Raw genomic sequence first — 27,698 nt, 5'->3', positions numbered from 1 at the left:
GCCGGATTTGGGCTTATTGCACCCGAAAACTCTGAATAATCGGCTATGCGACGCCATTTGCTCGTGTGGTGGCTGACTACCTATGGATTATGAGTATGTGTAACGCAACTGTACGAGAGTTTCGGCTTTCGGTTTTCGAAAATGCAAACCAGTCGGACTCCAGTGCCAGCAGGTGGAGAAGTTGTCTACAAACTCTTGGGCTGTCAAAAGATCCCATCCTGAAAATCAGGTGCCTAGAAAATCAGCCACGACAGCCTCTCTTCACGGACTTCGATCCCCAAAAATGTCCGCGACAGCCGACGAAACGGAGCTGCAGCCCGAGCACAGCTCGGAAATGCCCAACGGAGTCGAGCCGGAGGCAGCTATGATGAATGCAGATCCAGAGATCACGGTTGAGGAAATCCAAGTGAGATCAAATGATACAGGGGCATCAAGCACTGTTAATCAAGTGGAATCTTCCAAGCTCCAAAATGACGAAGGTAGCAAAACGTTCACAATGAGAGAGTTGCTGAACGAATTGAAGGAGGAAAAGGGGGAGTCGACGAACAGATCAGGATCCTCAGAAGGAAAGGAGCCTTCAGAAGGCCAAAGACGAGAAGGAAGCTCGCCGTATAGGTTAGTAAGGACATGGACATATATAAAAGAAACTACTGTTCTGATCTCTTCTTATTGTTTATTGATGGAATTGCTTGAAGTGGATGACATGATTGGTTTTTCAAGCTCTAATTGTGAATGAAGTTGAACTTTTTGTGTTTTGAGAGAAACTAGGAGATTCTTTCAAGCGCCTGAAGCAACTTTTTATATTTTTTTCCTATATTTAGTTAATATCACATCCTGCCCCCAGGAAAGGAAAAAACATTCCTGTTAACATCCGAATTTAAAGAGTACAAAGTTATGAAAAGGAACAGAACACAATTAAGATGTTTTAGCATGATAGCTCTGAGATGAAAGGTTCAGCCTGGAAAAAAGCTAGAAAAATGTTGACGATCACCAAAAAGTCTTTAAATGTCCATAGTTTTAGTCTTCTTTCACATTTCCCTCCTCTCAGACCAACCTAGATTCTCAAAATAGGGTAGATTTTTTGAGCTGTCTGTTCAGATTGCAGCCTAACTTCTCCTAGGTTGCTTTAGGTCCATCCAATTCTCATTTTCATTGCTGGGTTATTTGCCTCACACTTTTCAAGCTTAAACTCCTTAAATGAGAAAGGTAACATCCATTTTTTTTCCATAGCTCAGATGGTTGGAAAGAGTGCAGCATATGAATTCAGCTGAGAGCGCCTCAATATTTGGTAATTGGTTTGGATTTTTTTAGTAATAACCAACTCAAATGGTACTGCTCCCATCCAGAATAAGTTACAAACTGAAATTGAAATACACAAATGATTTGAGCTCCATGGGCCAAACCTTGTATCTCTTATACATTATCTTAAAATTTAAAGCTGATTTGGAAATAAGTTACTGCATTCTGAATGAAACAGAAAATTCAGAAGAACTGTGACAAAAAACTACCTGAGAAATATTGAAGATTTGCTGAAGAATGCTGTTTGTCATAGTGCTATGCAAATAAAGAAAAAATATCTATTCAACTTTCTCTAAGGAAGTCCTTAAACCAAATTGGTGGTTTTATAAACAATTAGTATTCTTGCATTTATAAGGACTTCTAGTTCCTCTTTAACAGTCTCCCAACAATTATGGAATTCCTTTAAGCTAGCTATTACTTTGATTTGAGTCTTTATTTCACCCCCCTTGTGACCGCCTTGACTGGTTTTCTCTTCATAGAGAAACAAATTCACATCTGAATGAAATGCAAGCTGAGTGAGAAGGATTCACAGAACATTTTATTGATTTTTATCTCTCTTTTTTATTTTTTTTATTTTTTGAGATTGAGCCATTCAAAAGAATAAAAGAAAGAGAAATATAAAAAATAATGGCCTCAATCAATCTATGGCCATAAGAAAGATAGTAAAGTACATGACTCAGCCATTCAAAAGACCAAAACAAAGGAAAAATAGCTTTCTTGATCAATCTATGGCAATAAAAAAATAACAAAATTCAACTTTTCTTTTTCAGTAACATAATGTGTTCTTTTTGGACATGAATTTATTGCAGCCATGATAGTGCTCAACAACAGTATTTGGGCCAGAACAATGTTGCAATGGACTTGATAAATAGTGTGACTGGTGTGGATGAGGAAGGTCGTTCTCGTCAACGTGTTCTTGCCTTTGCTGCTAAAAGGTAGAAGTCTTTTTCCTTATCCTAATCTTTATCTTTCTGGAACTGGGTCACTTGGACAGATAATGCATGGTTGTATTAGGTCATCTGTTATTATTGATCAGGAGAGTCCTTTTTAAGAGCAAATACTCATACTTCACTGCAATTCTGTGGGTTGAAATTGAGGTTCAATGATAGTATTGGGTACTGATGGATAGTCACAGGTTAAGGCTTCATTATTAACAGATTGTAAACAGTACAAAAAAACAAAGAAATTGGCCATTATGCCAATTACAGTTATCTATGTTTAGTGCACAATGTGTACCTTATGCACTTCTTTCATTAGCATACTTACTCTGTATGCTGTTTCATTAGCATACTTACTCTCTATGTTGCTGTTTCATTAGCGTACTTACTCTCTATGATGCTGTTTCATTAGAATACACTCTCTGTGTTGCTGTTCTTGTGAAAACTATTAAAATCTATTTGCAAAACTGTTCCAAACCAAAAGTTTTCACTTTATCTGGACAGTGGATATGTGATGAATTACAAAAGTGGGGTTGTCCAATTGTAAACAATCTCCATAAGTTCTCTGAGAACACAGAGGAATCAGCCGATCATTGTTCTTTCAGCTCAGCTATCTGAGGGGTAGTTTTCAGTAAGTTTGGGTTTTGACCTGTTTTCCTTGCTCGTCTAGCTTCCTTTCCCAATTTCAGTATGGCCACTTCTGTCAGCTTGGGAATTCATCAAGGAGATTCGTCCTAGGAGCAGTGCCTTGGTGTATTGGAATGAGAGAAATCTGAGAGTCTTTCAATATATCTTGAAGTTTTGCAGGTTAATGTGGTCTATTTCTCTCTTGGTAGTATGTGTATTGGTTGAGTCATGTATGTTCAAGAGTAAGCAGTGAAACCTCAAGTAGTATTACTTCAGTCAGTTATGTTATTCATGACTTCGGATCAATGCTCATTGACCAAATCGAGCAGGAGTAGGGGTGCACCCAAATCGAGCTTGAGTTGAAGCGAGTTAGTTTATTGTGCATCCTTAAAAGTGGGTGAATGTGGTATTACCCTTAAAAGTGGGTAGGCTGGTTTCTTCTCTTAACTTTCTTTGACCTAGGGTTTTTTGGAGTCTTATCGAGTGACTAAGAGTGATATTTCTTCTCTTATATGTGTTATTGGTAAGCTGGGTCTCTTGGTGTCATGGATCCCTAGCTTGAGGGGTAGAAGTAGAAGAAGAAGTACCGAGGAAAGAGGTGTTTGGATGAGCCTACACTGAAGTGTTCCAAGCTTGAATTTTTTTATCGAAGTCAGTGACTAGAGTCAAGTTTTCTCAAGACATCCAAGGGAGAATGGAAGATGCAAATTTTTAGAAGCAGCCAAGTGCAAGCTGAAGTGGAAGATCAAGTTGAAGTTGAAAATTTGAGAGCTCATTGCTTCATTGAAGATATTGAAGACCTAAGTATAGACAATTTTATGAGTTTTATTTTTTATATGCTATGTAACAAGCTGAAGTCAGAAACTCCAACTTGAGGGGGAGTGTAGAAGATGTAACTTCTATTTATTTAAGTTTCTAAGGAAGTATTTTCTCATAGCATCTTATCGCTGAGAGTGTAAGGGGAGCAGGGACATTAGAGTCTTTTAATTATTGCTTTATGTTATAAATAGAAGAGAAGAGGGAACCTAATTAACCCTCTTCCAATTCAACTTGAATGCTTTTTTTCCTGCTCTCTCTTCTCCCATGTTCTCTCTCTCTCTCTCTTTTTATTTTTATTTTTCATTCTAAATTCATGAAATTTCATAGGTACAATACCAATTGCTCGACCAATTGATGTCCTGAATGGTAGAGTTGGCCCATGTTGGTTTACCAAACTTATCCCAACACTTATCTGAAAAATGATTGTTACATCCACAATGTACACACCTTTCACCTTTAACAATCACCAAAGCTTCTACCTCTACTAAAACTATCACGGCCTTTGGCCCTACCATTTCCACCATGAACCCATACAGATTCTAGTCGCCCTTGGGTATTAAGGGCAGTTGCATCAACTGCTTTAACTTTTTTGCTATCTTTTGATGTTACTACTATCTCTGCATGCATTACCCTATTGAATGCATTGGAGAATGATGGATTCTCATCTGATGCGAGTATCTGGGCTCAAATTGCATCAAATTGTAGTCCCAAACTATCCAGAAACTTTGCTACATGGATGTGTTCCTCTTGTTTTCTAAGCTCTTTTTCATCTGTGGTGAAAGAATGAAAACTGCTAATCTCTTACAAAATGTTTTGCAAGTCACTGTAATAATTAGTTATTGTCCTTCACCTCTCCTAAGGCTACACAATTTACATACAATTCATAAACTTTAGAGAGATTACTCTCATGCACATATAAAACTTCAGGAGACATCTATATTTTCCTAGCTGTTTCCCAATTCATGATCTGACTTCTCAACTTAGAGTCCATACTATTGAGTAACCAGGTAACATAACCTGGCTATCCTCTACTTCCCAATCATTTGTAGTAGGACTTGATGGATCATTTCTAATATATTTAGATTTTCTTTTAACCTTGAGATAAATTCATACTGACTTGGACCGGCTTAGATAATTTTGACTATTCAACTTTGTCTCTTTCCCTTTCAATCAATAGTAAATCCTTGACTTTGATCTGTAGTAAATCCCGAAATCCCCTTTCCTGGAGAGTGGAGATGTTAGAGAAGAAGGAATAGAGTGCTTAATACAATGAAAAAAATGTAAAATAGGAGAAGAGAGGAAGAAAGCAGAAAGAGAGAGAGATATGAGAGAAACTTGAGTGCATTGAATGACAATCTATTGAGGGAAAAGCTTGACCCCCTTTTCTTTTTATTCTTCACTTAAGTGATTTATTGTCTATTTACATAAATACCCCTCATGACTCAAATATCCATAACTCACTAACTACTCATCAGAATAACTTGTAATCTGGACCATAGACTTCTAACAATAAACCAATCTCACTGACATTTCTATAGACTTTTACAAAATATGTCAAATGACCAAAATACCCCTACTGGATATTTAATAATTAAAGATTACTATCTGCTTACTTTACTATCTGAGCCTATTAATTAGCACATTCCATGGATGTAAAATCCCTTGAGTTAGTTGATATTCTTTGAGCTATCAAGTCTGAAACGTGAACTGGATCATATCAGAAATACATGAATTACCTTGATTTGAATTTTTTACCTTCAATGATGAAGGAGGTCTTTTGTATTTGTGAAAAATATAACAATTAGCTCACTTTATCAATTTGGATCTAGTTTACATTCACTCAAGCACAATGTTTTTTCCCCTCTGTAGGTATGCAAGTGCTATAGAGAGGAATCCAGCGGACCATGATGCACTTTACAATTGGGCATTGGTCCTTCAGGTCCGATTAATTTACTTAATTATTCTTTTTAGATGTTATAACTTTTATTGAATACCAACTTGGGGAGTTAGTATTGACTTCTGGCCACAAGCCTGGCAACCGTTTGATGCCAATTCTAGAGCTTAAGCCAGACATTAAACATGAGTCCACATCTATTATCATGTGGCCATGCTACATTTGCTTCACGCAAGGTGTCACATCAGTAGCCTGGTGCGACACTAAGCATGCTTCCACTGCAGCAGAGCGGTGGAACAAGTCTATGATAGAGCAAAAGGATGGGTCATGTAATTGACCCCATCATAGCTGCTATGAGGTTAAGATGATGATAAATTTTTAACGAGCCAGCAAGCACCAAATTGAGCTATAATTGAGTGTTCAGTTGCTCTCTCCTTTTTTTATTCTTTCGAGGCGGAGACAAAATCTTTTATTTTCATTCTAAATAAATTATTCATGCAGGAAAGTGCAGATAATGTTGATCCAGACTCTAGTTTGCCTTCAAAAGATGCCTTGCTTGAGGAGGCTTGTAAGAAATATGATGAGGCAACTCAGCTTTGCCCTACGCTGCATGATGTATACTTCTACGTTCCTGTTGCTTCTTCAGAAATATATTTATCTTGTGGCCAACCTCATACTTACATTAATTTATGTTGCTCTATTACCAGTGACAGATGTAATATATACATATATATTTGTGATATTTAGAAGTGTAAAGGCTCAAGGGTGAACAAACTATGTTTCATCAGACCACTGCTCTATTCAAAATGCAATTCCAATTTGCTAGTGTACTCTCACGATAACTCTTAAGATGCTGCCCCTGGCAGGGAAAAAGTTAACCTTCTCTATTGAAGCATTTCACCATAATTTTGCTTATGTGTACATGTATGTGTATGTGTGTATCTTGTGGGGAAATGCCAGTATAGGGAAAGCAAAACCCCGGAAAGCTGTTCTTTTACCTTTTTGATGCAACTAGGAGAGTAAGAGGGGCACGATTGTGTTGCAGACCATCCAAAGCAGGAAAGTCAAAAACTCGAAAGATGTTCTTTTGTCTGCTTGATGCAACTAGGAGAGTAAGAGGGAAACTATTGTGTTACAGACCATCAAAGCAGTTGGAAGATTCCAGCACATAGCAGGGAAGCTTGACCTAGTAGGCATAACTCAGATAGGTCCTCTTGCTCATATGAAGTGTGAGTCTTTTTGTCCATGATGGGATTTTTTTCTTTCCTGATATTTTTGTTGGGTCAGGGTGTTGGCCTGTCTTTAGTCACTACGTGGGAAGGCATACAGTCTTTCCCCTCCAGGGTTTTTATTTGGAGGATTTTTTCGTGATAGTTTTGGGTCTTCTTTGAAGTTGTTGTAGAGTTCTCCTTCTAGACCTGTTTGGTTTTATGTATGTACCTTGAAAAGTAAACCAAATTGATCCCCAGTTAGCTTGCTGAAAAATCCTATCCTCTCGAACTGTTTTCTCTTCTAATCCAATGGTGCTACCATTACTGGACTCGAGGAGAAAAAGTTGGGCAGATCAGGTGGTAAAACTAAGTTGGACTGCATCGAATCAAATGAACAATTGTTCAGTCTGACTTGGCTTCTAAAACACTGACTCATGGAATTTAGTAGTAAATGAAATAAGCATAGATGCCTCCTCTTATCTGCTTCTTACCCAATTCCATTTTACCTTTCCTTGTACTCAATTTTTATTGGTGATCTTATGCTAGACTGTCTCACTTGGCACGGGAGGTCCATCTTTTAATCCTTAAGTAGGGCTGTCCATCTTTTACGTATTCTACCATTCTACCTATCTGTTTGTAAATGGATGTGGAATAAAATCCTTGCTCACCTGCATTTCGTTGGACTGGGTCCTAGCTTTATTCTGAATTGTTCCTTGCATTATTCCTAATTGCTTTATCACACTGACTGTGCTTTTCGTATTACCATTTGTCTGTAATTAGTAGTTATCATTCTGTTATTGTTGACTATTTTTCTGTCTTTGTACATTCCTGGCACTTTCTTCAATTATGGTAGTTTCTATTGTTCCAGGCATCATGTCTGAATTCTAGACAAGGAAACTTATCTTCCCTGTGTCCTTAATGAGCTCCTTGTTATTCATGTTTAGGCATTTTATAATTGGGCTATTGCAATATCTGATCGGGCAAAAATCCGCGGTCGTACAAAGGAGGCAGAGGAACTATGGAAGCAGGTTTGGCATGTTGGAGATTTTATATTCTCCACATTTGTTGCTTGATGGCTATTTAGTTATTATTATTTATTTTTTGAGGAAAAATGATTTTTATTAAAAGCGATAACAAAGAAACAAAAGCTCAAGGGAGCAAACCCTTATCAATAAGGGATTGGAGGGAAGCTCCCTACTTAGCAAGTATATCGTCAACAAAATTAGCGGATCTCAGGATGTGAGACCAAAGACGCCAAGTGAAGGCCACCTCGTGCCTAGTACTGTGAAGGAGCCACCCTTTGAGCAAATAATAAGTTGAGGAAACCAAGAAAGATCTACTCTTGTTAGGCCACCAAATTAACTTGTCCCAAGCAAGAGCATGAATTCGGGGTGGTTGAATGGAGTCCAATAAGCGGCTAGCCTCTAAAGCCTCAAGCTCCGAGAGGCCCCGGTAAGGGTGGAAGTTCCACCCGTCATCACAATGAGCCACGTCAACCGAAATCCCTCACCACAGGGAAAGACTGAAGAGACAAGGGAAAGAGCTCTGCAAAGGCGCACCACCCGTTCACTAGTCTTCCCAGAATCTGATTGACTGACCGTTGCCCATGTAATAATGAATAACATAGGAGAAAATCGGAAGGAGGAGATAAAGGGATCTCCAGATAGGTGATAAACATCTTATGTTCCCACCCGAAATCCACCAAGTAGAAGGATCACCAAGCTTAGCATATACCATATCCTTCCAAAGATTGGGAGTGGGCGAGTTGTATCTCCATATCCATTTTAAGAGCATAGCACAATACATGTCCTTGGATAACCTAATTCCCAGCCCCCAAAGGACTTGGGGAGGCAAACATCATCCCAACTGACCAGATGATACTTGAAATCAAAACCAGGGCCTCGCCACAAAAATCTCCTTCTAATCTTTTCCAAAATCCGGCAAACTAAGGCAGGAAAAGGCATAAAAGATAAGAAATAATTCGGGATTCCAGCAATACTTAATTTGAGGAGGGTGAGTTTCCCGACCTTGTTGAGCAAATGCCCCTTCCAAGTGGCAAGGCGTAACTTGATCTTTTCAGTCACCGGCACCCAGAGATCCTTGCTAATTTGACCCGAGAATAAAGGAAGCCCAAGGTAAGTGGTGGGTGTGGATGAAACCGTGTAGCCCATCACTCTAGCCTTTTTTGAGAGAGTCCCCAAATCAATGTTTAAACCTAGTAGAGAGGTCTTCCCCCAGCTAACTTTTGCCCGGAGGCCAACTTAAAAAGCCCCAGCACCACCTTGATTCTTATAATACCATCCATAGTCCCATCCCCGCAGATCATAGTGTCGTTAGCATATTGCAGAACAGGAATGTCGAAAGCCGAAGTATGATTGGTTTGGGATAACCATCCACATTTCTTGGCTGAGTAAAACATTGCAGAAAGAGATTCTGCCACAATGTTGAATAATAGTGGGGAGAGGGGGTCGCCCTGTCTCAGCCCTCTTGAACCCTTCACAGGCTGTATTGTTAAGGATAAGCGAGTAGGAGGTCGAAGATAAACAACTCTTGATCCAGAATTTCCACCGATCTTCAAAACCCATAAGCCCCATGAGGTCATCCAACAAAATCCAATTGACATGATCAAAAACCTTCTCAAGGTTAAGCTTCAAAGTAAAACGCAGGTCCTTTGAACAGGTGAAGTGGTCAACGAGCTCATGAGCCGCCATAGTGGAGTCCAGGTTGTTTTTACCCTTGAGGAAAACACCTTGACCATGATGAATCACCAAGGGGAGGATCGCCATGAGCCAGTGCGCGAGAAGTCTGGCAATGATCTTGTATGCTAGATATAAGACCAATTGGCTGAAAATCACCTTGAAGTTCAACATTTTTCTTTTTAGGAAGCAAAGTGATGAAGTAGGCACCAATGCTATGGAAGGTAATTCCCTGCTAACAAAAACCCCAAACCATATCATACACATCCTCCTTTATGATTGGCTGGGCTTGGCAATAGAAATTGCCGTTGAAACCGTCAGGGCCCGGGGCCATATCACAAGCCAAGCCCATCGCCGCCCTTTCAATTTCCTTATGCGAAAAAGTACCTCCAGGAGAGACGTAGTCGCATGGGAGAGGCAGACGAAATGAAGTTGCTGAATTTTGGGGTGATTGAGACATTCCTCTGAATATAGAATTGTGAAAAACTTGAGCAACTCATCAGTGATGGAGATTCTGTCTAACGTTACCTCATTATTAATGCATAAGAAAGTAATTCGATTAGATCTCCTCCTCGTCGAGGTGAGGGAGTGGAAAAGTTTTGTATTTGCATCTCCTTCTGTCAACCACTTGAACTGAGCCCTTTGTTTCCATCTAAACCTCTCACGGTGTAAAATTAATTGAAGTTCATTTAAAAGCGAAAGACGAGTTGAGAATTTAGAGTGGGAAAGATACCATTGCTCCTCCGTCGAGTCTAGGTTGGCAATTCGAGATCGAAGAGAAGCCTTCCCGACACCTAACAAATGACAACAACAAGAGGACCAATCTTTGAGTTTGCCTAAGGAGTTTTAGCTTCAAAGAAAGAGACCATTCAGCTCTACCCCAAGTTTGAAAATTAGGCCACCGGTCCCTTAAGAAAGTATCGAAAGCATATTCCAACTACCAAGCATTCTCGAATCAAAAGGGAGGGGGACCCCATCTACCACAGTAGGTGGATAAGATAATGGGCCAATGATCCGACCCCACCTAGTTGAGCACTCTACCAAACACATTTTCATAGAGATGGAGCTAGTCCGAGTCAGCAAGGAAATGATCCAGCTTGGAAAGATTTGGGTGCTATTGTTCGTTGGACCAAGTGTAGGTTTTCCAGGAGAGGGGGATTTCATCCAACTCACAACTACCGATGAAATCCGTGAATCCCCTCATGGAAGAACTGATACAAGTTGTTGGCAGTTGCTTTTTATCACGAAACCAAATAGCATTGAAATCGCCCGCAAATAGCCAAGGCGAATACCAGTGAAGTTGGAGCTCAGATAGCTCCTCCTAAAAACAATGCCTCTCTCAGTATCAATTGGACCTGTAAACTCCAGCTAGGTACCATTGCATACCCGAGATACGATCCCAAAAGTGGATTTCCACCGAGAACCTCCCATAGTAATAGCGCATCAAACATTGAAGTATCCTAGAGTGCAATATTCCCACCAGAATGGCCGATAGCATTGATGGCCACCCATTTAAAAGAGGAGCAATTCTAGAAGTCTCTAGCGAGATTGTCATCCAAGGCTTGACACTTCATCTCTTGGATTACAACAATAGAAGGCTTGAATTGAGTTAGGAAGCGACAAATGATTGTTTGCTTCGGCACGGAACCTACTCCCCAGACATTTCAAGAGATCAAAATCATTTATGGTACTCCTTTTGGACTCCCTCAGAATTGTTATCCCCTGGTAGTTGACCATTATATACCACTCGTAAGAGCCGAGCCAAATTCATCATATTTTGCCATGTTTCATCATTGTACTGATGATGCTCAAATTGAAGTTCAACGACCAGCCGTTGTGATCTTTCATTTGGGGGAGGAAGTGGGAGGGGGCGTCTGGCAATTGACTCGCTCGATTGGTTTGGCAATAGGCAATTCCTCCTTCTTCTTTGATATGTAGCCAAATGGGGCGGTTTACGGGCAGGGGACAACCCCTGTTGTGGATTCTAAGTCCGAGAAATCCGCATGGTCTTGTGGAATGTGCTGGGGGGGGGGGGGGGGGGGGGGGGGGGGGGGGGGGGGGGGTCATCAAGTGCCTTCCTGATCGTCATCCAGTACCTTCTTTCCTCTGCTGCTGTCGTCTTGCTGAGCTGCTAGTAGGTCACCCTTCGCGCACCCGAGAGAGCCGCTATTCTCGCCGTCGGAGCAAAGGGGAGTCCCCTATGTGATTTTCGGTGAAGAATGACTAGGTTTTCCATTGTCCTAGTCCTGTCGTCAACAAGGGCACCGGTTGCGAAAGTCATCATCCAATCCATCGTTCTACTCACCCCGCTCGTCCATCGACACCTTATTTTTGGACATTAGTTGTTATTTTAATTTAGTCTTTAAATGGTGTTGAAGGTTTTACTAAAAAAAGACATGAAATTGAACTGAGCAAGAGGCATGGAAATGGGGAGTCTCCTTACCTTGAGGGGGCACCAAAGCCTAATGAGAAAAAAAGATGAGGGTTACCAACAACAAGTTGTTGACAGGTGATCCCATCTACTTGAACAGCTTAAAGCTGCATTCTATGTCTCTAAAAGTGAAGCCCAATGTTTGAGTCTTATTGGAGTCCTTGCGTTTATTGAGTATCTATTGATTTAGTTAATCTTAAAGAGAAACATGGTAAGAAGATTCATGACAAGAGATTTTACTAAAGATTTACCATATCTGGAAAGTGGGACCTGCATATTAGAAGTATCTCTTGGATCTCACCTGAACATAAACTAATCTCACAGGAAAGGGTCAGGATGGGTCTAATCCAGCTGCTCGTCTGTGCTGAGTCTCCTGATTCATTGAAGCAACACAGATATCAGAGTCTGCTGAATCAGCAATATTAAGATGCACAGACTAAGTGTCATCAGCTTGCCTTATGACCTTTTGCCTCAAATTTTTTTTAGCAACTGAGCTCTTGGACATAGGTCAACAGTAGAGTTTTAATAGGACCTGCTACCTAAGGGCTGTTGAATATTGACCCAGCTTGCTCTTGGCCAATTTAATTTTGAAAGTTTGTGGCCAAATACATTTTTCAGTTGATGAACCTCAAATAACTGTTTTTATTGATAATTATTGCTACATACTTTCTTGAAATTGATTAATTTTTCTGTTTGAGATGCAAGGAATCTACAACATTTGACCTGCATTCTTTTGCAGGCAACACAAAATTATGAAACGGCTGTTCAGCTTAACTGGAATAGTCCTCAGGTGCGTTTTCGAAAATGGTTATACTGTTGTTATCATAGTTTTTATATATGATGTAGTTCTTTTCCCCTATATGGATCCTGGAAATTTGCTTGTATTCTTCTAGTTAGTACACTTCCTTCCTATGGAAATATTTCTTGAAATTAGATCATTGAGAGAAACTGAAATCCATCCTTCATACCCAAAAGGGAGAGGTCGTGAAATACTTTATAAGGAGCAGAATTTCACTTTGCATTGGAATCTTGTAAGTAAAACGACTGGGCTTGATATTCCCAAAAAAAAAAAAAGTGACATGGCTTGACATCACCACTAATCACAACCTTATGGCTCATTTAAGAGATTATGTGATCCTGCACTTTACCCTTTACTATCATTAATCTCCCAAGATTCACATTCTATTTTTTTTTTTTTTCGAGGTCTCTCATTTTCAATTAACCCTACCTAACCAAAAGGGGATGAGTATCAGGCTAAAAATATAATTGAAATAATAAAAATTCTGGAAACCTGGTGGTTCTGAAAAGCTTAGTGAAGTAATAAAAATTCTGAAAACCTGGTGGTTCTAACATCTCAAATATATAAATATAGGGCTTGGTGTATTGCTTTTTTTGGGTTCCCATTCAAGTAGAGTTGTTGGAGATTCTGGTATCAAAGAGACGTGTTCAGAAATGCTAGGTGGTGATGTTTGCCTTGTTATTCCTTCTTTTGGAGGGTGGGTACTATGTTGCGACTTTAAACCTTACAACTTTATGAGTAAGATGTTAACTGTGTATTTTCATATTTTCTTGTGTCTCTCAAAGATATGGAAGTCTCTTGATCTATGCTAAAAAATGGACACTTTTATTTGTTGTGTTAACTATGTAATACTTCTATGCCATGATCTAGATGCTTGGTTTGGTGTTTGGACACTTGTCTCTGTATCTTAATGATGCATTGGTTATTTTCCTGTAGTTGAGTGTTATAAATTGGAACTGATATGTTAAATCACTTCGGTCCTTGTGTATGATATAGAAATTGTTGTCTTCTGAGTTCTCCTGATTGTGTTTTCCTCTTTCATTGTTTTGGTTGATCACAGGCACTTAATAATTGGGGTCTTGCTCTTCAGGTATTTTCATTTACCGTATGAGAGAATGATATATGTTGTAGTTGTCTTATGATTGATTTACCGGCTACTATAGTGAGAAGTCGACCTCCGATGAACAACAAGAAGAGTGGTCAATAAAAGACTCTATCATCGTAAAGGTGATTGATAAAAAAATGAGTAAAATTGAGAGTTTTGGAGAGAGAATGAGGGATAAAGGGAAGAGAGAAGAGAGCTTGGGAGAAGCTGCTCTAGCTGATTTTCTAACACTCCCCCTCAAACTAGAGCATATATATCCATGAGACCCAGCTTGCCACAACAAAATTCAAATTCACGTCTTCCAAGAGATTTAGTTAATATATCTACCACTTGATCACCAGATCTAACATATGGAGTGACAACTTCCCTCTTCATCACAACATCCCGAATAAAGTGACAACACTTCAATATGCTTGGTTCTTTCATGGAACACCGGATTTCTAGCAAAAAATATGGTTGCCTGTTTATCACAGTACATGTTCGTAGGTTCATTTTTCTGTAAGTTAAACTCCCTACCCACAGATCTCACCCATATCAATTCATTGATTGTATGGGCCATTGCTCTATACTCAGCTTCAACACTTGACTTGTCTATTGTTGATTTTCAGGACTCCATGAATTTAACTCATGGAGAAAAAGGGAAAGAAACTCATTGGGAGAAAACAAGAGGAAGAAGGGTTATGGAATTGATTATTCCTAACCCTCCTCCTGAAGCTCTATTTATAAATTTATGAAACTACTGTATTACAATAATACCCCTGAACTTAGGGTTTAGAGTTTAGGGTTTTAACCTTGGAACTTTAACTTAATTACATCAATGCCATCTCTATGAGATGACCTTTTATTTACCATCTTGCCATCAATGTATGTGGGCCTATGGGCCTTCTCCTTGATCTGTAGGTCTTGAGCCCATCTTCTACATCTCTTGGATCCATTGGTCTTCCTTGGTCTTATGGGCTTGGGCCCATCTTCTAATACACTTGGATATATGAGCCTTCCTTGGTCGTGTGAGCTTGGGCCCTGTCTTCAAACAACTACAACATTTTACTTTTTACTTTTCCAGCTAACAAGATTTCCTCCCAGGAATACATAGTAGTTTGTGGTAGATTTCTATCAAGTTTTGACCTTACATAATCAGCATTAGAGAAAACTTCTATTTTCAGGTGATCCTAAGATTTAAAGAACAATCTTTTACCAAGTGACCCTTTTAAGTACCTAAATATTCTCTGTGCAGCCTCCAGATGAATCTTCTATAAGCATTCCATAAACTGGCTAACAACACTTATGGCAAATGAGACGAGTGACTACAACATAGATGAACTTTTTTTTTTTTTTTTTTTTTTTGAAAAAGATGTATATATATAAACAAAAAAAATACAGAAATTACAAAGAGAGAAACATCTCCCTGACAACCAGCGATTGTAGGGTAGCTCTGTGTTTAGCAAATGCATCGGCTACCGAATTTGTGGATCTCGGAATGTGAGACCAAATACAAGATAAAAATGAACAAATTTCAATAATCTCACAAAAAATGTCCCAATGGCGCACCACGGGGGAAGGGATACACACTCGCACCATCCAATGACCACCTTCGAGTCCCCTTCAATATACTATAGCATAGATGAGCTTACCTACTAAGCCATGATAAACTGTCTTGTCCTTAAGTTTTGCACTTTGTTCATTATAGAGATCGTGCACAATTTCCATAGGAGTTCTCCTGATTTACCACTCAATAAGCCATATTCTTGCAGCATGTCTGTGACATACTTTCTTTGGGTTAATACAAAACCAGTTTTGCTTCTAGCCACTTCAATACCTAGAAAATACTTCAGGTTTCTTAAATCGTTTGTTTGAAAATGTTTGGCCAAATGCATTTTAACCTCCTCAATGCCTTTCTCGTTATTACCAGGCAAGATAATATTATCAATGTATACAAGCAAGACCACAATTCCAATTTGACGCTTCATGATGAAAAGAGAGTGATCACAGTGACTTTGAGAAAAGCCAATAGACATAATTATTTAGTTGAATTTTTCAAACCATGACCACTGACTTTTTTTGGGGCCATATATGACCTTCTTGAGCTAGCAATATAACTGGGAGGTTGTTCCATAAACACCTCTTCATGTAGGTCTCCATTCAATAAGGCATTCTTTATGTCTAACTAGGATGATGACCATCCTTGATTTATAGCCACAAAAATTAAAATTTGTACAGTGGGCAATCTGGCAATCGGGGAAAAAGTTTCAAACATGTCAACACCATATATCTTTGTGTACCCCTTTGCAACCATCCTTGCCTTGTACTTCTGTATGGAGCCATTTGCTTTGTACTTCACTGTGTACATCCAATCACTGTAGCACCAAACGACAAATTACATAGAACCTATGTACCTCTATCTAGAAGTGCCTCCATTTCAATATCTATGGCTTTCTTCCACTGAGGAGATAACAAAGCATCCTTCATAGGAGTAGTGCAGGAGGACAATGATAGAACAAAGTGTTTGTAATGATCAGACAAGTAATCAAAAGAAACAAAGTGAGACAATGGATACCTTGTACCTTTACGAACACCTTTCCGGAGAGCAATAGAAAGGTGCAAGTCACTCGCCTCAGTATCAGCAGGCAAAGAGGATTCAGGAGCTAGTGTGGGAGGAGGATCTGGGATCTTATGTGTAGGCACGCGCTATCTCTAATATACTTGTAAAAGTTTTCTTATAGTAGCATCAGAAGGAGGAATAGTAACATCCTTCACCACAATAGGTACACCAGTATCTGGACTTGTAAGACGTGGAGGTTCATCTATAGAGACCAACAAGTAGAATGGGGTGTTATCAAATAATGTGACAAACGCATATAAATGTCTTTCTAGTAGAGGGACAAAAGCATTTATACCCTTTCTGAGTACGAGAATATCCCAAGAACATACATTTTACTGCATGGGGAGACGATCATCCCTGGGACCAAAAACATGTGCAAAGCAAACACATCCAAATACTCAAGGACACAACGAAAACAAGGTGTCAGATGGCATCAATATCTGTAAAGGGGTTTTTTCTCCCAGAACAGAGGAAGACATTTTGTTTATGAGGAAGCAGGTAGTACTCAGAAAGGGTATAAATGCTTTTGGAACATTCACGTGAAACATCAGTGTGTATGACTTCCAACAAATGGCGATTCTTACGCTCAGCCACTCCATTCTGTTGTGGAATAAAAACACATGAGGACTGATGTGTAATCCCTTTACTTTGACAGAATAAATCAAACTTCTGGTTCATAAATTCCAAACCATTGTCAGTGTGAAGTACATGAAGAGAAGTATCCAATTGTGTATTTATTTCATTAAAGAAAAGTTGAAACTTATCAAAGTCATCAATGAAAGACAAAAAATACTCGTAGATATAGGACAATAACCCCAAACATCAGAATGCACGATGTCAAATAAGCGGCTGCTTCTAGATTGACTGGGAGGAAATTGTGTACGGTGATGCTTACCTAATTGACATGACTCACATTGAAATGACATGCTAGAAGGAAATACAAAAAAAAGCTGACCCAACTTCGCAGGAGAGGGATGATCTAACCGTAGATGCCGCTGTAAAGATGTGTCATCAGAATGTAATGCTTGTAATGAGTGTTGTGAATGACTCTCTAAATAGTACAATCCATCTCTCTCACATGCAGAACCAATCGTCCTCCTTGTCGCGAGATCCTGGAAAACACAATAAGAAGGATAAAAAGTGATTGAACAATTCATATGCTTTGTGAGTTGACTAATGGACAATAAGTTTAAAGAAAATTTGGGAACAAATAGTACAAATTGGGTGACAAAAAAGATGACAGAACTAATGTACCCATTCCTTGAATTGAGGATATGGATCCATCAGCTAAGGTAACATGCTTAATCGTTGAAGATTCTTGTAGCTAAGAGAATAATGAAGACATACCTGACATGTGAGTAGTGACACCTGAGTCAAGAACCCAGGTAGAGGAAGGATGCACATGTAGAGCTGACGTACCTGAGCTAGCTAGCTAGCTAGGGTAACTATACGAGTAGAAGTCTGAGCCACAAATACCGAAGTAACAGTCAAATGCCATATGCTGAACTAGCTGTTGCGTCTCATCCGATGCTCCAGGTACAATGTGCCCTGTGGGTTCATTATGCTCTACAGTCTCATGAATAAGAGAATTTGCCCATGTAGGCTTACCAAATTTGGCCCAACACTTATCAGAAAATTGGTTGGTCGGTCTATAATGGTACATTTTCTATTCGGCCTATTATCACCACGACCTCAACGTCTGCCTTGACTCTCTTCCTTTGCCCCTTGTACCACAACCTTTACCTTTAAAAACTTTTGTGCATCCCAAAGTGTTCAGTGCAGACATAAGAACGACTGTAACATCTTTGCCCCCTGTGATACAACGGCAAGTTCTGCACACAAAACTTTGCTATATGTAGTAGAGAGAGACTGTACATCCTTGGCAGAAAGAAGCTGTGCCCGGACAGCATCAAATTCTGGTCCTAATCCGTCCAGAAACTTGGCAATACACACCTGTCCATGCTGCTTTCTAGTTTCCTTCTCATCAGTAGTGAAAGGGTGAAACACAGAAATCTCCTGCAGTATGCCAATTAACTCACTATAATACTCTGTGACAGAGCATTGACATCGTTTGAGGCAGAACATCTTGGCATATAACTCATATGCCCTTGATAGCTACTCTCTTGAGCATAAATGGACTCTTAAGTAGACCCACATCTCCTTGGCTGTGTCACAGTTCATAATTTTATTCCTAATTTTGGAATCAATACTATTAAGCAGCTAAGTCATGACTTGACTATCATCAGATTCCTAGTCATCATTCAGTGGGACTGGGGGATCATCTTTAATAAACTTAGTCTTTTTCTTAGCTTTCACGAATATCCGAACAGATTTTGACCAAGCAAGATAATTCTGACCAGTTAATCTTTCGGAAGTAATTATAATTATATCATTTACCTTAGAACTACCAGATACTTTGGAGGGAGTAATAACTTCATATTCTGCCATATCTGTCACTAAACAACCACAATCAACCAAATAAAGCTTCACAAGATAGGTGCACAGGGTAGGTGGGCTCCACTTCTTAAAAAAAATAGTGTTTGCAGGTATACTTGCATAAAGCACCCAATTTGTTCCAAAAACAACCAGAATATATGATTTAAATCAACAACTATTCCAGATCATGGAGAAAATAGGGCTGATGTCACCTTCTCAGGGGGTGATGCAAGCAAAGAAAACACTGTATTGGGCTGCATACCAGAAAATTGGGAGTTTTCCCAAGCCAAAAAGTCCTCTAGGACTCTATCCCAGCATTAGACTGCACCTAGTAGCAGCAGAAGCCAACAACCCTTAGGTTTTGGCAGAAAAGGATGAGAAAAATTAAATTTTTCGTAACCAGTCAAGACCAAACCATAAAAAATCATTTTCTGAACTTGTTGGCTTCAATAGAGGAAGAAAATAGAACAAAGAAGGCTTGATTCCAGAACCTAAAGCTCTGATAACATGATAAAAAAATGAGTAAAGTCGAGAGTTTTGGAGAGAGAATGAGGGAGAGGGGAAAGAGAGAAGAGAGCTTGAGAGAAACTGCTCTAGCTGATTTTCTAACAGTGATGTTTCCTTAAGGGAAAGCCGGGGAACTCTTCTAAGGACTAGCTACCTAAACATTCTTAAACAAACTGAAAGGCCTATGTGCAAAATGTGAATCCTAGAAAAAAAAAGGCTACCTGTGCTCTTGATGTATCTCTAAATTTAGCCTCTTTTTTTATACTCATATATTTTCAATTTTTTTCCTCTAGGACTAAATCTCCGAGAATCTTTTTTAGGCCTAAAAATTGGAGTTTCTAGGAAAACAAGTGATTTTTAAAAATTTCATTATGGCCATGCCTGTTTTTGCAATTTATGTTGGTGTGCAGAGTCATGGCGTTTGGAAGTTGGAGAGCTTGTTCCCTCAGTGGGCCTTAAAATCCTTGTACTGGTTTTCCCAGTGGCTATCTTCTGTCTTCTGTTATCCTCGCCTTGGACCTTAGATTGATGTTGATGCTTTATTTTCAACTGATATATGTGAAAATTCACGTCTTAGTTCTTTGATGCAGTGAATATATATTTTTATTTTTATTGTAGTACAATCTCTTTTTAACAAAATCTTACTTGGATTTTCTTTAACCTTGCAATTAGGAACTCAGCGCTATTGTTCCTGCACGGGAAAAGCTGACTATTGTAAGAAATGCCATAAGCAAGGTACAAGTTGTTTGATGTGTCATTTACTAACAATTTCGTAGGCAGAAATTCTAGGATAATATGGATTATTTGGTTCTGTTTGTGTTTTTTTTTATCTATCTTACATGGTATCAACTTCTACTATTTTGCCAGTTCCGTTCAGCAATTCAACTACAATTTGATTTTCATCGAGCAATTTATAATCTTGGTACAGTTTTGGTGGGTGCATTCTTTTTCTAATTTACTATTGACTGGTCATTTTTTATTTAATATCATTGTATGTGCCCTGATTAATAGTGAATTCATGCTTTATAGATCTCTCCTGAAAACTAACTTAAGAAAGAAAAACAGTGTGCACTCTATTCCTGTATCTATTTTTCTTCACCCACTAATACTTCTTAATTTGCACTGCAGTATGGCTTAGCAGAGGATACATTGAGAACTGGGAGACCAGCCAACTCAAAAGATATTCCCCCTAATGAACTCTACAGCCAATCCGCTATTTATATTGCTGCTGCTCATGCTTTGAAGCCAAACTACTCGGTAATGACGTTGAGCTCTTGTTCTCTATTTGTAGCTTTTGTATTTGTGTTTACTGGACACTCAGGTATTCAATGAATAGAACCTGCTTTTCTTGATTGCTTTCAGATCTATAATTCACCCTAAAATTTGATATGTATTATCCATGAGGATTTGAAGACTACCTCAGTTTTCTAGAAGAAACTGAATCATGTAAATTTTTTTGTGAAAATATCTAAACACCCTCTACTAAATTTTTACGTCTAAAAATCCCATTGGCTGAATTTTTTTGTAATAAAACCCACTAAATGACAATACTATTTCTATTGACCTGTTCTTGAACGGAATCCACCAACACTATTAATTTAAAGAGATAATAGCTAAAATGACCTTATTAAAATATCTAAAAACCAATTATAAAACTTTTATATCTAAAATTTTTTCAACTGATTTTATATTTAATAAATATGTAAATATTTAAACACCTTTGATAGACAAGATTGTAATTAATAATGTTATCATACCCACCCTGTCACTTTCCAATGAGGTGACCTGGTCTGGTCAAACCCGACTCAACAAGGTTTGACCACTGATTGACCCAGGTTGATGTCATATCACAACATATTTATTACTTTTTACAAAAGAAAGAGATTGGGGGAGAAGATCTTCTCTCCTGAGGGAAACAGGACAAGAAGAGGTGGAGGTGCAAAGAACAGATACATGTATTACTGCAGCAAGTTCCTGTTATGATAGCTCACCAACTATGACAAGATCATTTTTTATTTTTATTTTGATATTTCCATGTTGAGGAACCTTGATGTCCTAAACCTCAAATTATACTTTCAAGGTCTTGATGAACGGTGGTGGGAAGGAGGTAATCAAAACTTGGGGACTTCTTTATTAGATTGTCAATCTTGTCATCTTCTACGCTTCTTCTTGTCTACTTCTTTTTTTTAGGAAGCTTATCAATCGATTCTGGGTCAAGTGGTTTTATATAATGGAGGTGACCAAGGGTTGCTGAATGAGGTCTTCTTCTGGTGGCACCGATTGCAGCAAGTGTGAACTTCCTCGTATGTGCAACCGAAGAGGGTGAGGTGGAAGACCGTTCCAATCCAGATCAGGTTTTGCGGTTTACCGATTTGCCAATTTGCCAGTCAAACTGCAAAATCGATTAGTCAGCTGGTTTTTCCCTCTCCCTCGGGTTTTTGCATATACATATTGGGACTTGGGACAGGGTTTTATTTTTTTTGAAATGAGGGACAGGGTTTTATAACACTGGTTTAACTATAATTTATAATTTTACCACTTTCAAAACGAAATTTTTTATATTTGAATTAAAAATAAATTTGAGATAATATATAACTATTAATAAAATTATAAAAATTATTAAAAATTAGAATTAGGTAAAGTATATTGTTGTTTTGTGGTGGGAATCATATGGTAAAATTGGTTCAAAGAATTTTTAGATGTAAAAATTTTATAATTGAATTTATAGATATTTTAGTAAGACCATTATAGGTACTTTCCCTTTTTAAGTAATGGTGTTGGTGGATTCCGTTAAAGAAGGGGTGAAAAGAAATTGTTTTCTCATTCAGTTGGTTCTTTGAAATGGAATTCAGTTTTTTTTAGATGGAATGATTTTTTAGATGGGTTTTAGATATTTTCCCAAAATATTTTCGACATAGGAGTTGTTGCAAACAATTGAAACTCAATGTCATTTGGAAAATCATCATCACATGGTTGGTCATTCTTGAAAAATTAAAGATAATACTATTTCAAAAAAAAGATTAAAGATAACAAAAGCCAATTGAATTCTTCAGCTTTTTCACTTACACAGATTGCACTAATTATTAGAAGCTAAGGGGCCATTTGTGCTGCCAAAGGAAAACAAAATAACCGGAATATCATTTTCCATTTGACTTGTTAAGGAATAGTCCTATATGGATTAGTGAGTACAAATATCTTGAGTTTGTTAGTTGGGAAATAGGTTTCATAAGTTGTCTAGTCATTTTGGGATGGGCCTTAGACTCAACTTAGCATGATATCAGAGCAAATACTCATATGTGGGCCTACACCTAAATTATCCACTTGCAGAGCCACAAAAGAGGGCCTACATCTAAAACTATCCACTTGTAGAACCACAAAAAAGGGCCTACACCTAAACTATCTACTTGTAGAGCCACAAAAGAGAGCCTACACCTAAAATTATCCACTTATAGAGCCATAAAAGAAAGCCTACACCAAAATTATTCACTTGTAGAGCCACAAAAGATGGCCTACACGTGAGGGGAAGTGTTAAGGAATAGTCCCACATGGATTAGTGAGTACAAAGATTTTGAGTTTATTAGCTGGAAAAGAGGTTTCCTAAGTTGGCTAGTCATTTTGGGATGGGCCTTGGACCCTACTTCACATGACTAATTTTCTCATTAGAAAACTTTCCTGTTGGAAAAAATTCCTTCTGACCCATTTAATGCTCTTGTGTTGCCATAAGAAATAAGAAACAATGGAAAAATTAATTAGAGGGCTTAGCAGAGGTTGCAACTGCTCCTCCGAAGCCCTAAAAAAATGCCTAAGCAAATTCATGAGATCAAGGACTTTATTCTCACTGCCAGAAGGAAAGATGCTCGTGCTGTGAAAATTAAGAGAGGCAAAGATGTGGTTAAATTTAAGGTGCGGTGTGCAAAATATCTTTACACGATATGTGTGTTTGATTCTGAGAAGGCTGATAAGCTGAAGCAGTTTCTTCCTCCAGGTTTTAGTGTTCAGGACCTATGAGAGGACGATAACTACTCTGGTTATTTGCATTTTGAGGAAATATCTTGTGTTTTTAGATTGTCACTATTCTGACTTTGTCGAGTGGTTTATTACCGTTGGAATTGGCTTTGTTCAATTTTGGATACCATAGAAATCCTGAATTACTTTATTCCTATCAGAGCTTTTTACATGATTCAGTCTACTATATTCTCCCTGTGCACGAGAGAAATTGTGGTTCTTACATCCGGTTGTTGGCAAGTTGAGAAATACGAAGAGCATGATTGTTCCTGTTGCCTGTGCTTGGTTGAGTTATCTAGAATTATCAACCTTGCAATGCATTTGCGGGTTTTATTGGTCTGAAATGTATTTTATTGATATTGCAGGCGTGTTGCTTAGTGATATTCAGTATATTGCAAATTGCAACTGAAAGGTTTTGTTAAAAATATATAGGGATAATTTATTTTTTGTTATTTATATGTGAAGAAGGTTGGTGGTTTCAATGTCAAAAAAAAAAAAAAAAAAAAAAAAAAAAACACCTAAACTGCCTACTCCTATATTATCCACTTGTAGAGCCACAAAAGAGGGGCCTACACCTAAACTGCCTACTCTTAAATTATCCACTTGTAGAGCTACAAAAAGAGGGTCTACACGTGAGGGGGAGTGTTAAGGAATAGTCCCACATGGATTAGTGAGTACAGAAATCTTGAGTTTATTAGTTGGGAAAAAGGTTTCCTAAGTTGGCTAGTCATTTTGGAATGGGCCTTGGACTCAACTCAACACTTATGTTACACTAAAAATAAAGTAATTTTTTTTATAAATAATAGAAAGTAAGATTGAAGTGAGAAGCTAGTGATCAAAAAGCATTTTAGTGGTTGTTGTTTTACTTTTCCCATAGTTTTATTGGAGCAATAGTAAAACTCATTTTTCTATTGTTTTTAACATTTTTTAATGACAGGAGGAATCAAGAGGAATTAAGAGAAAATTTTCCTGTCTCAAACAATGCCACATACGCCTGAAAATTTTGGTCAAAAAGGAAATTTTTTTGCTTGGGATTTTTCCTATACTTTTCTGTTGGCACAAACACACCCTAAATATTCAACATGCTTTGACTGTTCATAACTAAGTATTGTTGGATTATGAGTTTAGTTTCTTTTAATTCTTAATATAAATATTTGTTCTCCTGAACTTGATTTGTGCTTCTATTTCTTTGGCACACAGGTCTACCGCAGTGCATTGAGGCTTGTACGCTCCATGGTGAGTTCTGATTTTGCAAACTTGGAGTTTTAGATTTTTGTGACTTCAACATATCATGAATTCAGGAGTTCGCTTGGTTTTGATAACTATCCTTTGCTCAAGCCTATTTTCCTGTTCTACTAGTATTTTTTTGTTAAAGTGGGCAATGGATAATAAGACTTTAGAGGATTAAGAAGATAGAGGAATGGTATACTAGTAAATTTTGTTGAGATTACCAATTTATCCAGGAAAAGGAATTTAGAAGATGGACCAGTGTACTTAGTAAGAAATTTATCTTGTCCCTTGGTCAACACGTAGTTACATTTTGCATAATATTATCTGCTTAATATATGGTTCTTGGGAAACTAATGGATATAGAGTTTAAACATGTACAAATACATGCATCATTCACATAATAAAGGGGCTTCCGTTTAAGTACTATTTTCCATAAAATTGAAGGGTTCGTAGTTCTTTTAAATTCTCAATAGGTCCGTATTGGCTTCCAGTCTTTCTTCTACTAGCTTCTTATTGAATATTTTTTTTATGTTTTTCTTCAATTTTGGTATATAATGTGATTAATGAAAATATATGTTCTTTGACAGCTACCTTTACCATATCTCAAGGTGGCATATTTGACTGCACCACCTGCAGGAAATCTGATTGCACCTCATAGCGATTGGAAGAGATCACAGTTTGTCCTCAACCATGAAGGACTTCACCAGGTGACCTCATATCTTTTGTGCCTAATAAATTGTAAAACCGATTGTTTGTTATTCTGTCTCCCCCACTTGTCCTGTTCTGCTGGTGCAGTCTCTGGCTAAAACTACTTCAGCCAGGGTCATTTGCAATTTGCTGTGACTGATGTGAACCTCTTAACTTTTGCATTAAAACGTTGGGTGCAAACAAAGCTTCTGGGATCTCTTACTTGATCTGAATCACTGAAAAGACTTTATTGTGATTTCGTAGTTTGCCAGTCCAATAAAAATCACTATTTATTAGTAGTTGAGCTATTTCAGATGTTTTTAATGTTTCATTAAGTTGAGCACCATAAATGGAATTATTTTAGGTTAAGAAGATTGAGCAGAAGTTATCCCAAGCCTCCTTGGGAGGCCCACAAAGTATTCCGGATAAATCAATCATCAGAGTAGAGGTTGCGGATATGGTTTCTGTATCAGCGTGTGCAGATCGTACACTACCACCAGGTGCAGGCCTCTATATCGATACAATTCATGGACCAGTGTACTTGGTAATGATCTTGTCCATTGCCACTGATATTTCATGTTTGTCTTATTTGCTGCTCATGTTGGCGTCAGGTTTCTGGAATCTGATTTTTTAACCTAAAGATAGATGTTCTTGTTGATGCTAGTTTTTCGTGTAAAAGATGACCACGCTTACGCAGTTGAGTAGAGTTGGGGAATTGAAGTGATGACAGAGAGCAATGACCATCTTATTCAGAAGAGAAACTATGTAGCAGATCCAAATGTTAATACTTGTTTTTACGATTTGTATTTTTTATCCAGGTTGCTGAAACATGGGAGGCCTTGGATGGGTGGTTGGATGCTATTCGCCTTGTGTACACCATCTACGCACGAGGAAAAAGCGACGTATTGGCAGGGGTTATCACCGGTTGATTATTTGTTGGTATCTGAAAGTGATTCAACAATGAAGACACCAGATCTACAACAAACTGTTTTATATGATTAGACTGTAAATTATATGAATTTTGCGGGACTAATTGTAATTAATTAGATGTATTTGAGTTATTTCATCAGGCTGCACCCAACTGCTTTATTCCTCGATTGTGTAATATCCTAACTGAAGAACAAATCTTTAATTTAGATTATATTGACGCTGTGTTTCCTTTGTGAACTGTCAATGGATATCTAATTTACCATCGACTCACCTGTTTTGATTCTGTCAGTTCGGCAACATTTTGTTGAATGCGGTAAACAAGCTCTTACGAGGAGGTCTTCTCGGTCAGTTCGAGCAAAACAATTTGTTGCCCTGTGCCAATAGCTTATCTCTTATGACTTCACGTCTTTGGCAGATTGAAGGCGTTCATCAAGTTGGGAAAGTTTTGAAGAGCTTATCTCTCTTATGATTTTACGTTTTTGGCAGATTGGAGAGGTTCATCAAGTTGGGAAAGTCTTCAAGAGCGTATCTCTCTAATGATTTTACGTCTTTGGCAGATTGGAGAGGTTCATCAAGTTGGGCAAGTTTTCTTTTTCCCATTTAATTATAAATATGTTTGAAAAGTTCCTTGATTTGATATTCTCTATTCGAGATTTCTGGATTGTCTTTTCAAATAACTTAGTTTTTTGCCACTTGTTGCTTGAACTCTCTTATTTTGGGGCCTTTCTTTCTTCTGTTCACCCCCCTGCTTTTACATCATGTATCAAGCCTCTATTCAAGGTTGTACCAGCTACTCCCTAGGCACTGCGCAATAATTAACTCATTAGAAAATATATTCATGGCTGGTCTTCACTCAGATAAGGATGCTAATTGCTCGAAAGCTTCCGAACATTACAGACTTGGTCCAGTCATCTGCAAATTTGTCCATACCAAATCTTCAAGGAAAAAGTGAACTTTTTTTTTTATTTCTCGTTCACGTTCTTGGGGAGTTTTTTAGAAGGAAGAAGGATATACCTAACAGTGAAAATCTGAAAGTCTTTGAGAGCTACTATGTACAACACAGGCTTCATAATAAGCCAAATTTGCTTAGATATGCTTTCATCACTCGTTGACACTGACACCAAACATAACCAATGATATTAATGTAGGTATCGTAAACTTGTATGTGATAGGATAAGGTTGGTCACTCTCTCTTTAGATTATTGGTTTTCTTCTTTCTTGTTTACAAAAAAGAAAAAGCTGTCGATGGGTTTTCTCTTTTAGGTGGATGTTTTCTGTTTGGTGAGGAGAGGAAGATCAATCTGTGATTATCCACAGCTCAGAAACAGAGACCATTCATGGCATCTGGGGTGTGTTAGGTGATACATATATATATCAGGTGCCAGGGATTTGTTAAGGCCATCGATGATTAAGCAAACCTTGGATTGAAAACTAAAAGTGGTTAGATTTGCTGGTCATGGTGTTCCTTTATCGGTTTTTTTTTTT

General features: G+C 38.2%; 2 protein-coding genes across 2 annotated transcripts; both read left to right on the top strand.

The window, feature by feature from the left end:
• Positions 1-132: 132 nt before the first annotated feature.
• LOC137933940 (protein HLB1-like) lies at positions 133-26,479 on the top strand. The gene is made up of 14 exons (XM_068778079.1): positions 133-615; positions 2,109-2,234; positions 5,553-5,622; positions 6,079-6,192; positions 7,733-7,816; positions 12,655-12,705; positions 13,775-13,804; positions 20,034-20,096; positions 20,229-20,294; positions 20,490-20,618; positions 24,567-24,602; positions 25,184-25,303; positions 25,648-25,827; positions 26,102-26,479. The coding sequence occupies exons 1-14, from the start codon at positions 284-286 to the stop codon at positions 26,210-26,212; spliced, it is 1,512 nt and encodes a 503-aa protein (XP_068634180.1). The 5' UTR covers positions 133-283; the 3' UTR covers positions 26,213-26,479.
• On the top strand, positions 23,010-24,413 carry LOC137933945 (large ribosomal subunit protein eL38z/eL38y-like). Its single transcript, XM_068778085.1, has one exon. The coding sequence runs from the start codon at positions 23,160-23,162 to the stop codon at positions 23,367-23,369; it is 210 nt and encodes a 69-aa protein (XP_068634186.1). The 5' UTR covers positions 23,010-23,159; the 3' UTR covers positions 23,370-24,413.
• Positions 26,480-27,698: the final 1,219 nt, after the last annotated feature.

The sequence above is a fragment of the Aristolochia californica genome, unplaced genomic scaffold, assembly GCF_029961685.1.
Source record: "Aristolochia californica isolate CCGP_79_NKW_82.1479 unplaced genomic scaffold, dmAriCali1.0.hap1 SCAF_6, whole genome shotgun sequence".
In the NCBI taxonomy this organism is placed as follows: Eukaryota; Viridiplantae; Streptophyta; class Magnoliopsida; order Piperales; family Aristolochiaceae; genus Aristolochia; species Aristolochia californica.
This window is presented reverse-complemented; position numbering and strand designations above follow the sequence as displayed.

Bases quoted from the DNA above. Each gene is read 5' to 3' on its own strand.
- LOC137933940 (XM_068778079.1), top strand. From the start codon at position 284: ATGTCCGCGACAGCCGACGAAACGGAGCTGCAGCCCGAGCACAGCTCG. The intron at 616-2,108 runs GTTAGTAAGGAC...AATTTATTGCAG, and splicing joins GAAGGAAGCTCGCCGTATAG to CCATGATAGTGCTCAACAAC. The intron at 25,828-26,101 runs GTAATGATCTTG...TTTTTTATCCAG, and splicing joins TTCATGGACCAGTGTACTTG to GTTGCTGAAACATGGGAGGC.
- LOC137933945 (XM_068778085.1), top strand. From the start codon at position 23,160: ATGCCTAAGCAAATTCATGAGATCAAGGACTTTATTCTCACTGCCAGA.